Source organism: Loxodonta africana, chromosome 12, assembly GCF_030014295.1.
Source record: "Loxodonta africana isolate mLoxAfr1 chromosome 12, mLoxAfr1.hap2, whole genome shotgun sequence".
Taxonomy (NCBI): domain Eukaryota; kingdom Metazoa; phylum Chordata; class Mammalia; order Proboscidea; family Elephantidae; genus Loxodonta; species Loxodonta africana.
In genome coordinates, this window is record NC_087353.1 from 37,441,240 (window position 1) to 37,453,566 (window position 12,327).

Sequence of the window (12,327 nt, forward strand, 5' to 3'; positions counted from 1 at the left end):
TTGGGAGGAAAAAAATGCATATGTGTCTGTGGTGGGGAAGAATATGAAGTGAGACAAGCATTCTTGATAACAGGCAAGCTATGCAAAGTTAACAGATCTAATACAGATGCCTCTTCTGTCGTTTTAGTTGGTTGAAGCTCATTCTCTAGTAGATTCCTTAGGAAACACTCATGGGAACCATATTCCATGATTTATTGCATCTTGGTAATAGTTTGTCCGTTACCTTTACACATGAAGATCGGAATGGCTGGATTAAGAATTCTTGGCTATTTTTTTTTCATTGAGTATCTTAAATATATTATTTCATTATTTTCTATCAAAAAGATTGGTGAAAAGCTTGATATTCAAAAAATTTGTTCTTCAAAGTGTGACAATTTTACTAGAATGTGTCTCAGCCATTCTAGATTAATTCTCTCGGGTATTCAATGTGTCCTTTAAAGATGTAGTTTTATATCGTCTCTAACATAGAAAAGTTCTCTAGATTTTTAGATGTAAGTACATTCTGGATTTGCTTTCTTTTGGGGAATTCCTATTATACAAAATGTTAGGTTTTCTTTGCCTATTTTCTGTATTTTTCATTTTCTCTCAAATCCTTATCATCTTTCTTCTATTCATTCTGATTTTTAATATTTCACCATCTGTTTGTCTTAAGGCATTATCAACTGTGTTTATTCATATTTGTTTCTTCTACTTTAGTCTCCATTTCTAAATATTTCTCTAATTCTTTCCTGACATCCTTCAATTCATTTCTGATTTTTTATATGTTATTCTTTCCCACTTTATTCTCCCATCCATACTTGCACTTCCATCACACAGTAATTATTTCTTTGTAACTCTGACAGCTCATTAGACCAAACAGTATTTTCAAGACAAGATTAATTCTTTGTAATTGCTGGAGCTGATTCTGGCAACTTAAGATTTTTTTGGTAAACCCTAGAGCAACCAATAAGAAAAGACTAAAAAAAAGTAGTGAAGAAATCATTAAAGAAATTAAAATACTATATTCGAAAATACTCAGTGCAAAGGAAAGCAGTAAAGGAAGAAGTAGAAGAACAAAAAAGACTTTAGACATATGAAAAACAATAAGTGAAGTGGCAGGTGTAAAACCAACTATATCAATAATAACGTTAGGTGTGAATGGATTAAATAATCTCAAAGGGCAGAGATTGTCAGACTGTACTAAAAAAAAAAGGATCCAACTATACGCGATCTCTGCAGGTAACAATTCAGATTCAAAAATACAAATAGACTGAAAGTAAAACAAGAAAATATATCATGTAAACAGTAATCACAAAAAAGCTAAAATGACTATACCAATTTCAGAGGAAATATCATATAAAAGGAAAAATGTTTCTAGAGATAAAGAAGGACATTTAATAATGGTAAATGGGTGACTTCATGAAGAAGATATAACAATTATAAACACATATGCATCTAATCACAAAGTACCAAAATACATTATGTGGTACATACATACAGTAGAATACTACTCAGCCAGTAGGAAAAATGAAGTCTTGATACATGCTACAGTATGGATGGAGCTTAAAGACATTATGTTGAGTGAAATAAACCAATCACAAAAGGACAAATATTATATGACCTCGCTTACATAAAAAGACAAGAAAAAGGCAAATATACAGAGACCAAAGTTTATTAGTGGTTAGCAGGGGCAGGAGGGAGGGATGCATAGCCAATTATTGTAATTGCTGTCAATAAGTTGTATACCTGTAAAAACCTGAACTGGTTAAAAAAAAAAAAAAAAAAAAAAAAACTCCCCTAAAGTCTTCTTAAAACCAAACAATAGTTTAGCTTAACTAGTAAAATATGCCTGCCTTGTGCATCATGCTCTTTTAAGAACTATCTATATGGGATCAAATTAACAACAGCAACATGAAAGATTAGATAGGAATCTTAGGGGACAGTGAATTTATGTTAATGGTGGAAGAACAACTCAGAAAAGAATGGTGAGAATGGTTGTACAACTCAGAGAATATAATCAGCATCACTAAATGGCACATGTAGAAACTGTTGAATTGGTGTATGTTTTGCTGTGTATATTCTCAACAACAACAAAAGTGTTTTTAAAAAATGGGCTAAGTATCTGAATAGACATTTCTCTAAAGAAGATATACGAAGTGCAAAAAAAGCACCTAAGATGTTTGACATCATTAGTCATTAGAGAATGCAAATCCGAAGCACAATAAGATACCATTTCACACTTTTTGGGATGGAGGGAACCAAAAAGTTAGAAAATAAAAAGTATTGGCAAGGATGTAGAGAAAAGGGAACACAAATACACTACTGGTGAAAATGTAAAATGATGCCACCACTTTGGAAAGATGGTGGTTCCCCAAACAGTTGAACATAGAGTTAACCACTCTAGACATATACCCAAGAGAAATGAAAACATATGTCCACACCAAAACTTATACACAAATGCTCACAGCGGCATTATTCATTATAGCCAAAAGTTGGAACCAACCTAAATGTCCGTCAACAAATGCATGGATAAACAAAATGTGGTATATATCAATTAAATATTACTCAGCCATAAAAAAGGAATGAAGCAGTGATACATGCTACCACATGGATGAACTCAAAACATTATGGTAAGTGAAAGAAGCAGTGACAGAAGATCTCATATTATATGATCCCATTTATATGACATGTGCAGAATACGTAAATCTACAGAGACTAAAAATAAATTAGTGCTTTCGGGGGGCGGGGGCAGGTAGTGCAGGGGTTGATAGCTTTTAGAGGTCATGGAACTATTCTAATATTGTGGGTTGCTTAAATTCAATTCTATTAAGAGACTGAAGAGTTGTGTAGCTTTTAGGAGAATATAATTATTAATCAATAAATATTCTAGGCAAACTGTGAAACTCGAAGATAATATCACATGCAGGATAATGTGTGGCTTACGTTAACTTTACCTGAAGAATTTGGTCTTTGTCCTTGGTTCCTGAGAGATAATCTCTAAAAACTTGGAATTTCCCCAGTAACCTGTCTTCGATGAGAGAGTGAGACCACACCAAACCCAACAGGTTATGGTGATGAGGTGGCTCTTGGGCGGGTACTGGCCAGAGGAGAGGGACCCAGACCCACCTCATAATACCACCTCATAATGGCTGTCTCGTGATGACATGGCAAAAATCCTCAATAAAAACTCTGACCACTGAAGCTCCATGGGCTTCCTGATTGGTGAAAGACATCAATGCACGTGGAAGGGCAGCACGCCCCTTCGGGACATGGAAGCCCTTTGTTGGGAACTCTCCCAGTCACTGCCCTATGCATTTCTTCATTTGTATGTAATAATAACTGGAATCAAAGTACAGTGCTTTCCATGAGTTCTGTGAGTTGTTCTCTATTAATGAAAGAAAACACAAAGGAGTAGTGGGAGCCAGCAGGTCAGAAGTGAAGGCAGCTGGGAACCATTGAGCTGATAACCTTAGATGGCAGAGGGAACCCCCAAATTTGTAGCCATCAAGTGAGAAGTGAGGAAGCCCAAGAGGCCCCAAGCCTACAGCTGGCATCCTGAAGGGGTAGTGGAAAAACTCAAATTTAGAACCAAGAAGGTAAGAAGTGAGGGTGTTGTGGCGACACCCATGCTTATGGCTGGTGTCTGAGCTCTTGGGCAGACTTGGCAGTTTGGAGGGCTCTGCCCTTTTTCTTATGAGATCTGACCTAGCTCCTAATGGTTAAGGTCAGAGGAAGAAGTGCTTCAAGTACAGTTGGGCACCAGAACAGAAGTAGCAGAGAAGTAAAACATGGAATTTGATTTTTCCACTACATTAGTGTGAAAAGTAGGGGTTTTATATATATCCTTACAGATAAAAACTATTAATAAATGAAAGAGAGAGGAAGAAATAAAGATACTATTACTCCCTCATTAGCATTAGCATTAATAGCATTAATAAGTATACTCTAATTATAAAGCTCTATATTAAACATTATTTATAACTGACAGCATGTATCCTTTTTGCCCCTCCCAAAAACAAACAAAATTTACCTGATATGGCTTCTTCTTGCCGGAGATCTGTGAATATCAAACAGTGTGTTTTCCCTCTTTTTTTGATGAGCTGGTACTAAAAGGAAAAAAAAAATCATAATATAAATAAGGAATAATTGATAAATTAATGTATCGAAGGAACAGAAATGACTTCTGTTAAATTTTGAATAGAACCTAAAGGTGTAATATGTCTACAAGTTCCAAATGCTGCAAGAAAAAGCACAACAATAATAAAACTTTGTGGTAGTACTATTACAATGCAATTAAGTATTTAATAAGATATTACATTAAATCTTTGTGATAATGCCTTAGACAAAGATTTCTCAGATATGACACTAAAAGTATAATACGTAAAAGAAGATGGTAAATTGGAGTTCATCAAAATTTTAAACTTCTGCTTTTTGAAAAACTGTTAAGAAAATAAAAAAACAGGCCAGAAATAGGAAGAAAATAGTTGCAAATTACGTATCTGATAAAGGATTGACATCCAGAATATATGAGTGTTATGGGTTGAATTGTGTCCCCCAGAAATGTCTATCAACTCGGCTAGGCCATGAATCCCAGTATTGTGTGGCTGCCCACTATTTTATGATCTGATGTAATTACCCTACATGTTGTAGATCCTAATCTCTAGAATGTTAACGAGGCAGGATTAGAGGCAGTTACGTTAATGAGGCAGAACTCAATCTATAGGATTAGGTTGTATCTTGAGTCAATCTCTTTCAAGATATAGAAGAGAGAAGGGGGCAGAGAGGAGTGGGACCTCATGCTACCAAGAAAGATGCACTGAGAGAGGAATGCATCCTTTGAACCCTGGGTCCCTGCCCTGAGAAGCTCCTAGACCAGAGGAAGATTAATGACAAGGACCTTCCCCCAAAACAGAAAGAAAGCCTTCCACTGGAGCAGGAGCCCTGAATTTGTACTTTGAGCTTCCTAGCCTGTGAGAGAATAAATTTCAGTTTGTTAAAGCCATCTACTTGCGGTATTTCTGTTACAGCAGCATTAAATAACAAATCAATGAGCAAATCTCAAAATTAAAAAGTAAGTAAACAAATAACTCAATTTAATAAATGGGCAAAAGATTTGAACAGACACTTCACCAAAGATATTCTATTGGTAAGTATGCACATGAAAAGATTTTCAGTATCATCAGTTATTAGGAAAATGCACATTAAAACTACAATAAATACCACCACAAAACTATTAAAATTAAATTTAAAAGATTGGTCACACCAAGTTTGACAAGGATATGGATCAATTGGATCTCTCAGACATTCTTATTGTTGTCGGTGTTGTAAGGTGCTGTCGAGTTGGTTCCAACTCATAGCGACCCTATGCACACCAGAATGAAACGCTGTCCGGCCCTGCACCACCCTTACCATCGTTGTTCTGCTTGAGCCCATTATTGCAGCCACTGTGTCAATCCACCTCATCGAGGGTCTTCCTCTTTTCTGGTGACCCTGAACTTTGCCAAGCATGATGTCCTTCTCCAGGGACTGATCCCTCCTGATAACATGTCCAAAGTATGTAAGACGCAGTCTTGCCATCCTCACTTCTAAGGAGCATTCTGGCTGTACTTCCTCCAAGACGGATTTGTTCATTCTTCCTGGCACTCCATGGCATATTCAATATTCTTTGCCAACACCACAATCCAAAGGCATCAATTCTTCTTCAAGTCTTCCTTATTCATCATCCAGCTTTCACATGCATATGATGCCACTGAAAATACCATGGCTTGGGTCAGGCACACCTTAGACTTCAAGGTGACATCTTTGCTCTTCAACACTTTGAAGAGACCCTTTGCAGCAGATTTACTCAATGCAATGCGTCTTTTGGTTTCCTGACTGCTGCTTCCATGGCTGTTGATTGTGGATCCAAGTAAAATGAAATCCTTGACAACTTCAATCTTTTCTCCATTTATCATGATGTTGCTCATTGGTCCAGTTGTGAGGATTTTTGTTTTCTTTATGTTAAGGTGTATTCTATACTGAAGGTTTTAATCTTCATCAGTATATGCTTCAAGTCCTCTTCACTTCCAGCACACAAGGTTGTGTCATCTGCATAACGCAAGTTGTTAATGAGTCATCCTCCAATCCTGATGCCCCATTCTTCTTCATATAGTCCAGCTTCTAGGATTATTTGCTCAGCATACAGATTGGATAGGTATGGTGAAAGGATACAACCCTGACACACACCTTTCCTGACTTTAAACCAATCAGTACCCCCTTGTTCTGTCCAAACAACTGCCTCTTGATCTATGTAAAGGTTCCTCATGAGCACAATTAAGTGTTCTGGAATTCCAGACATTCTTAGAGAAAATGTAAATGGTACAACCACTTTGGAAAACAGTTTGGCAATTTCTCAGAAAATTAAACATACATCCAATCATAAAATCCAACCATTCCATTACTATTTACCCAAGAAAAGTAAGAACATATGTCCACACAAAGACTTATAATGTTTATAACACCTTTATTTTTAATAGACATAAACTAGAAATAATCCATATGTCCATCAACACATGAATGGATAAACAAACTGTGGTTTATTCATACAATGAAATGCTCTCAGCAATAAAAAGGAACATACTGTTGTTACGTTCAATAACATGGATGAGTCTTAAAATAATTATGCTGAGTGAAGAAGTTAGACAAAGTATATACTGTATAATTCCATTTACATAAATTTGGAGAAAATGTAAACTTATCTACAGTGACATAATGCAGATCAGTGGCTGCCTTGGATTGGGAGGAGGAGGGCACAAGAAATGGTGGAGGCAGATTACAAAGAGGCAGGAGGAAATTTTGGAGGTTGGTAGACAGTTTCATTATCTTGACTGTGGTGACAGCTACATGGATAGCAACGTGTCAAACTGTATACTTTAAGTATGTGTAATGAACTATATTATAAATATACCTCAAGAAAACTTTTATTAAAACAACATTTCGTAAGCTTTTTCCTACCCCAATATACCTCCTCCATTAGTAACAGAACTAGCTGTGACAGGGCATCCCACCTGCAGTAGGGAGATGTCTGTGTACATGTGCACCAAAGCCTTAGTGAGGTAACACTGATGTACTCTTATATCTGAGAATCAATCACTGTTTTAGAGCATAAGATTTTAAGTCAAAAGACCTAGGTTCTTCCTTGAAAACATTATGCGAAGTAAAAGAAGCCAATCATCAAAGTTTACATAGTGTATAATTCCATTTATGTGAAATGTAGAGAATAGACCAATCTATAGAGACAGAAATTAAATGAGTAGCTGCCAAGGACTAGGGGAAAGAGGAAAAAGGAATGATGAAAATGTTCCGGAATTAGATAGTGGTGAGGATTGCACAACCTTGTGAATATACAAAACCACCAATGCATTGTACACTTTAAAATGGTGAATTTTGTGGTATGTGAATTGTAGCTCCATTTTTTTTTTTTAATTGGAAGGGATTAATTTCCCAAGAGCTGGAGAAAGGTCAACAAATGAGTGCATGCAGGATTGATGCATTAATTGCCAGATTTAGCAGCATTAAGATATACTTTTTCCTTCTTAAAAAATAAACGAAAAACCTAGGTTCCTGGCCAAGCTACAGCTCTATACCACTACTTGTTACGATCTTAGTTAGGTTACTAGGTTAGGTTGCTCTCCCCTAAAGAACTACTGTAAACGAAAAAGCTCAATAAATTATAAAATAATAGAAAAACATAAGTAATACTATCAAATTTAAGGTTCTATATATAAAAAGTACATACTCTATGATTTGATGTTATTACTCTGTATTTTACCCTTCTTTCAGTTGAGGGTGTGAGAAGTACACGTAGGAAAATATATAAGGAACTCATGAGGCTTCATTCTTCTAAATTAAGCAACATTAACTTTTTAAAAGGGGTGGAGAAGAATACACTACTCAACTACAGGAAGGAAAGAAGTTATTCTGAGTTTCCCACCTATTGGAGGTGCTTGGTATCGATCCACTGTTTTTCTTTGTCTCAAATTATATGGTCTATCATTTTCTTCTCCTTCTGCCTCTTCAACTTCTATATCTCCATCCTCCTCTTGAGATTCTAGTTTCCCACACACAAAAAGAAAAAAGGCATTGTTTTCATCCACAAGTGCTGGTTCATTCTATAACTGAATATTTACATTTTATCTTTTACTCTTTCTGCACAGATGACATTTAAAAGTGTCGATATTTTACAGTACAGCATAAATCAATATAATTAAAAATCAACCTAAATAGATGTAAAAGAAAATGCCTTTCCTACCAATCATGAGCACAGTTCTTTGTTGAATAAGCCAGTGCGGTCATATTTGATCTCTTGATGTACTTAAGACATTTAAATTTCTTTGGTCATAAAAAGCAGTAACAGAAGATGATTTAAATTTTTCCAAACTACAGCAAACCTCAGTCAGTGCTCAATTAATTACTGAATGAATTTACTAATCAAATGCCCATTGGTAGTGCAAAAAAATAAGCTAACAAAGTAATTACTAATGTTACAGCAAGAGCAATTTTTGGTGGGAATATAATGGTCTGTTAGATCTGTTGACAAGTTAAACATGGATTAGTTATATTTGGGTAGAAAAATGTAGGTAGGAATTACAAGGGCACATGAAGCAGACTTCTAGGGTATTGATAAATAGTATATTTCTTGACACACAAGTAATGACTTTATGATAATTTACTTAGATGTACACTCAAGATTTATGTACATTATGATTCATTTTTTTAAAGTTTATTTTTAAAAAGTAGTTTGGCTATAGCTATGATCTGATATCTACTTATAGGTTAAAATAAAACAGTTTGATGAAAATGCATAGGCATATGGTTCCCAAATGTTATATATTTTATAATTATCATTTTAATCACAAGAATTATTGAAGTAACACAATCACTATATGAAGACACAGGAAAAATTTTCAAACTGTTAGTGATGTTGAGTGAAGTAGGAAACTAAAAATGCAAGCAAAGGATTTCACATTTTGCTCGTGACATCTGAAAGCCTATTCTAAGTTTTGAGAAATTTTTATCATTGTGTTTTAGAGAAAATCAGCAAATACAATATTATTTGCCTCAAAATAAGTTTCTTAAACCTTCAAAAAATTACTTCATGAAAAAGGCCTGCACAATAAAAAAAAAAAAAGCACAATAGCACACTATTTATTATGGGAAGAAATTCTGCACATGGAATATCTACTCTGGAAACTCTACAAGGTGTTCAGTTAAAGAAAAGGAAAAGATCCCATTATAAAGCTGTCTCACCTATACCGATTTTCTCTAAAGGAAACAATACAGAGGTTCTAGCTGTAACAACAATATTTGCTCAATAAAATACCTTCATTAGCAATATCAGCTCTTCAAAACTTGCTAATAATACGTTACAGAATTTGAGAAATAAACCCATTCTTCTCTATCTAAACTACATAAATAGTGGTAGCTAGTAAAATTTCCTAGTAACATACCCTGAATTAATAACGCACCAAATATTTTGAAAATCCATTTCAATAAAAAAGATGAACACCTACAGAATTAAATCCTCTACGTCATCAGTTTATAATTCTCAGGGCCAATGTGTTTTTCTCATGTTCCCAGTTATAGCCCTACAAATTCAATACAGTCTCCTAGGTTGAGAGGCCCAACAGGCCTCAAAAGAAAACAGTACAACCCCTAGCCCTCCACTAGTATTAGTGACTCCTCTTTCTCTAAACTTCACCATTCACTCCTGAGTCCATAAATAAATTTGGTATTCAAATTATCAGAAACTTAGAGGCTACAGACAGCAAAACAACCTTTCAGTTAGAAGATACCTAAGTACAACAGAAGCCTCACTTAACAAGCAAATTTGCCCATAGCAAATGCCACACCAGATTAGGTCACTTAAATACAGTCATGCGCAGCCTAAGGTCCATTTGGGCAACATCCAACTGGATATACATCCATGGTCCCATAAAGTTATAACAGAGTTCAGAAATCCCTATCGGAGAACAGGACATGGGGGACATAACCAGATGTAGTAAACACAACAGCTTCCTGACGCGACACGGGTATCTCATGTATACGTTACCTTGCCAGATACATTAGCTGAAATCCAGTATTGTATGTGTACAGCATCTTGGCTATTTAGTCAATACAAATACACTACAGTATCCCATGTAGCTTTGCTAAGTATATACAGGCAGTTCCTGAGTTATGAACAAGATCCGTTCCTAAGTCTGTCTTTAAGTCGAATTTGTAGGTAAGTCTGAACAGGCACATACGGTTCTTATTTAACATCAGTTGGTCAAATGTTTGTTTTAGTACATAGCATATATTTTCCCTTTCAATGCATACACTCGTAATCTTGGTGGCATGTGGTTAAGTGCTACAGCTGCTAATCAAAGGCTCGGCAGTTCGAATCCACCAGGTGCTCCTTGGAAACTCTACGGGGCAGTTCTGCTCTGTCCTATAGGGTCACTATGAGTCGGAATCAACTCGACAGCACTGGGTTTGGTTGGCTTATGCATACATTGAAGAAACGCTGCCAAACCGTGAAATGTTTTCATGAGCATCACAAAGTAGTGTGTGTGTTCACTCTTACAAACCACTGTATTTAACTCAAATATTTAACATAATAGACTTTATGGCAGTCGGTTCTTAAGTGTGAGCTGTCAGTAAGTCAGATTTTCGTAACCCGGGAACTGCCTGTAAGATGGTGTTTGCACAACGTCCAAAACACATAATGTCCTATTTCACAGAACGTATCATGGATGTTAAGCAATGCATGACTGTACTACCAAAGGCTAGTAATAAGGTACATTGTATAACAATGTATAATGTATAGCTAAAAGTATTTTTCCAGCTGAAAGAAAGAAAGACTCAGAATCCCTGCTCAATATAATTATTTCAAATTATACATTATAGACCTCAAAAGCTAAAAATCATTCACTGAGCAATATTATGCATATATTACTTATAATATTTTTCTTCCCTCCAACCTAAACTTTCCAGTATTTATTTCATAAGGTGTTTTACAAACCTTCTTCTTCACCCTCAGTAGAAACTTCATGATGATTCTGTATACCATAGGTGTTTCTTCTCAGTGACTTTCTTCGCCTCTTCACTCTTGAATACATATCCATATTTTCCTTTTAAAGAGGGAAATCTGTCAAATACTTAACACAGCATTTATTCCCTGCTACAAATACACTGAATCCAGTGGGTTACACCCACACTCAATAAAGTGGCAAGGCATATATTCATGAAAAAGGAGCTAATTGAACTCAAAAAATTTAAGGGGCAAAACGAAAGAAAATAAATCTTAGGAAATATTGAGAAATTTAAAACATACAATGCCAGGGACATACTCTCCCTCAAGCAAATCACAGCCTAGTAGGTGGCAGTAAAACAAATTAAATAACATAAAGAAAGACACATGACAAGAGTCCTGGTCGGAGCAGGACAAAAGTGTGGAGCAGAACTGAAATTAATGTAAAAAGACCAGACTTAATGATCTGACTGAGACTAGAAGAACCCTTGAAGCCATGGCCCTTGCACACCCTGTTAACCCAGAACTAAAACCATTCCTGAGCCCCACTCATCAGACAAAGATTAGACTGAACTATAAAACATAAAATAATAGTCATGAAGACTGCTTCTTAGTTCAAGCAGATACACAAGACCAAATGGGCGGCTCCTGTCCGGAGACAGGATGAGATGGCAGGATGCAACAAGAGCTGATTGGATGGACACGGAAAACCCACGGGGAGTGTGCTATCAATTAAAGGGATTACAAGTAGTGTCGCATAAAATATGTGCATAAATTTTTGTATGAGAAATTAATTTGAGCTGTAAACTTTCACCTAAAGCACAATTTAATAAAAAAGAAAGATATAAAATATTCTAAAATTCAAAGAGCTGACACTCCTCTTGTTACAGTAGGCAGCATTTGAAATGAACCTTGAAACAAAGTCGCTAACCAGAAGTACTAGTAAGAGTAAAAGGTATGGGCAAGGATTTGCTACACTTGGACAATAGTATATAACAAGATAAAGTTGAAGCCAGGTTGTGAAGGTCAAGGTATTTTTAATTAATTAGGTACCCAATAAAAAAAAAAAATCAAAGGTTCAAATCAGATGAGTGACAGAATCAGAGCTGGGCTTTAAGATCACTCATCTGGTAAAAGTGTAGTCTTCGGGGGCAGGTTGTGGCAGATGGGATATGGATAAAAGAAGAATTAAGGTAATAAAATTCCAAACTAAACTGGAAAAGAAGAGGAGGAAACAAGTGTGTTAATCCTATAAAATCCAACTGCTGTTTACTCTCCATTTTAATTCCTCAATCAAA

General features: G+C 35.7%; 1 protein-coding gene across 6 annotated transcripts in view; it reads right to left on the bottom strand.

Moving 5' to 3' along the window:
- Window positions 1-12,327, bottom strand: part of ATAD2B (ATPase family AAA domain containing 2B) — a 181,073-nt gene that overhangs the window by 118,563 nt on the left and 50,183 nt on the right. For all 6 annotated transcript variants that reach the window (XM_064295086.1, XM_023550459.2, XM_023550458.2 and 3 more), the window contains exons 6-8: window positions 11,021-11,129; window positions 7,952-8,068; window positions 4,010-4,085 (exon numbers count right to left, since the gene is read on the bottom strand). In XM_064295086.1, the coding sequence (XP_064151156.1) occupies window positions 4,010-4,085; window positions 7,952-8,068; window positions 11,021-11,129 (302 nt within the window). The remainder of the gene's footprint in view (window positions 1-4,009; window positions 4,086-7,951; window positions 8,069-11,020; window positions 11,130-12,327) is intronic.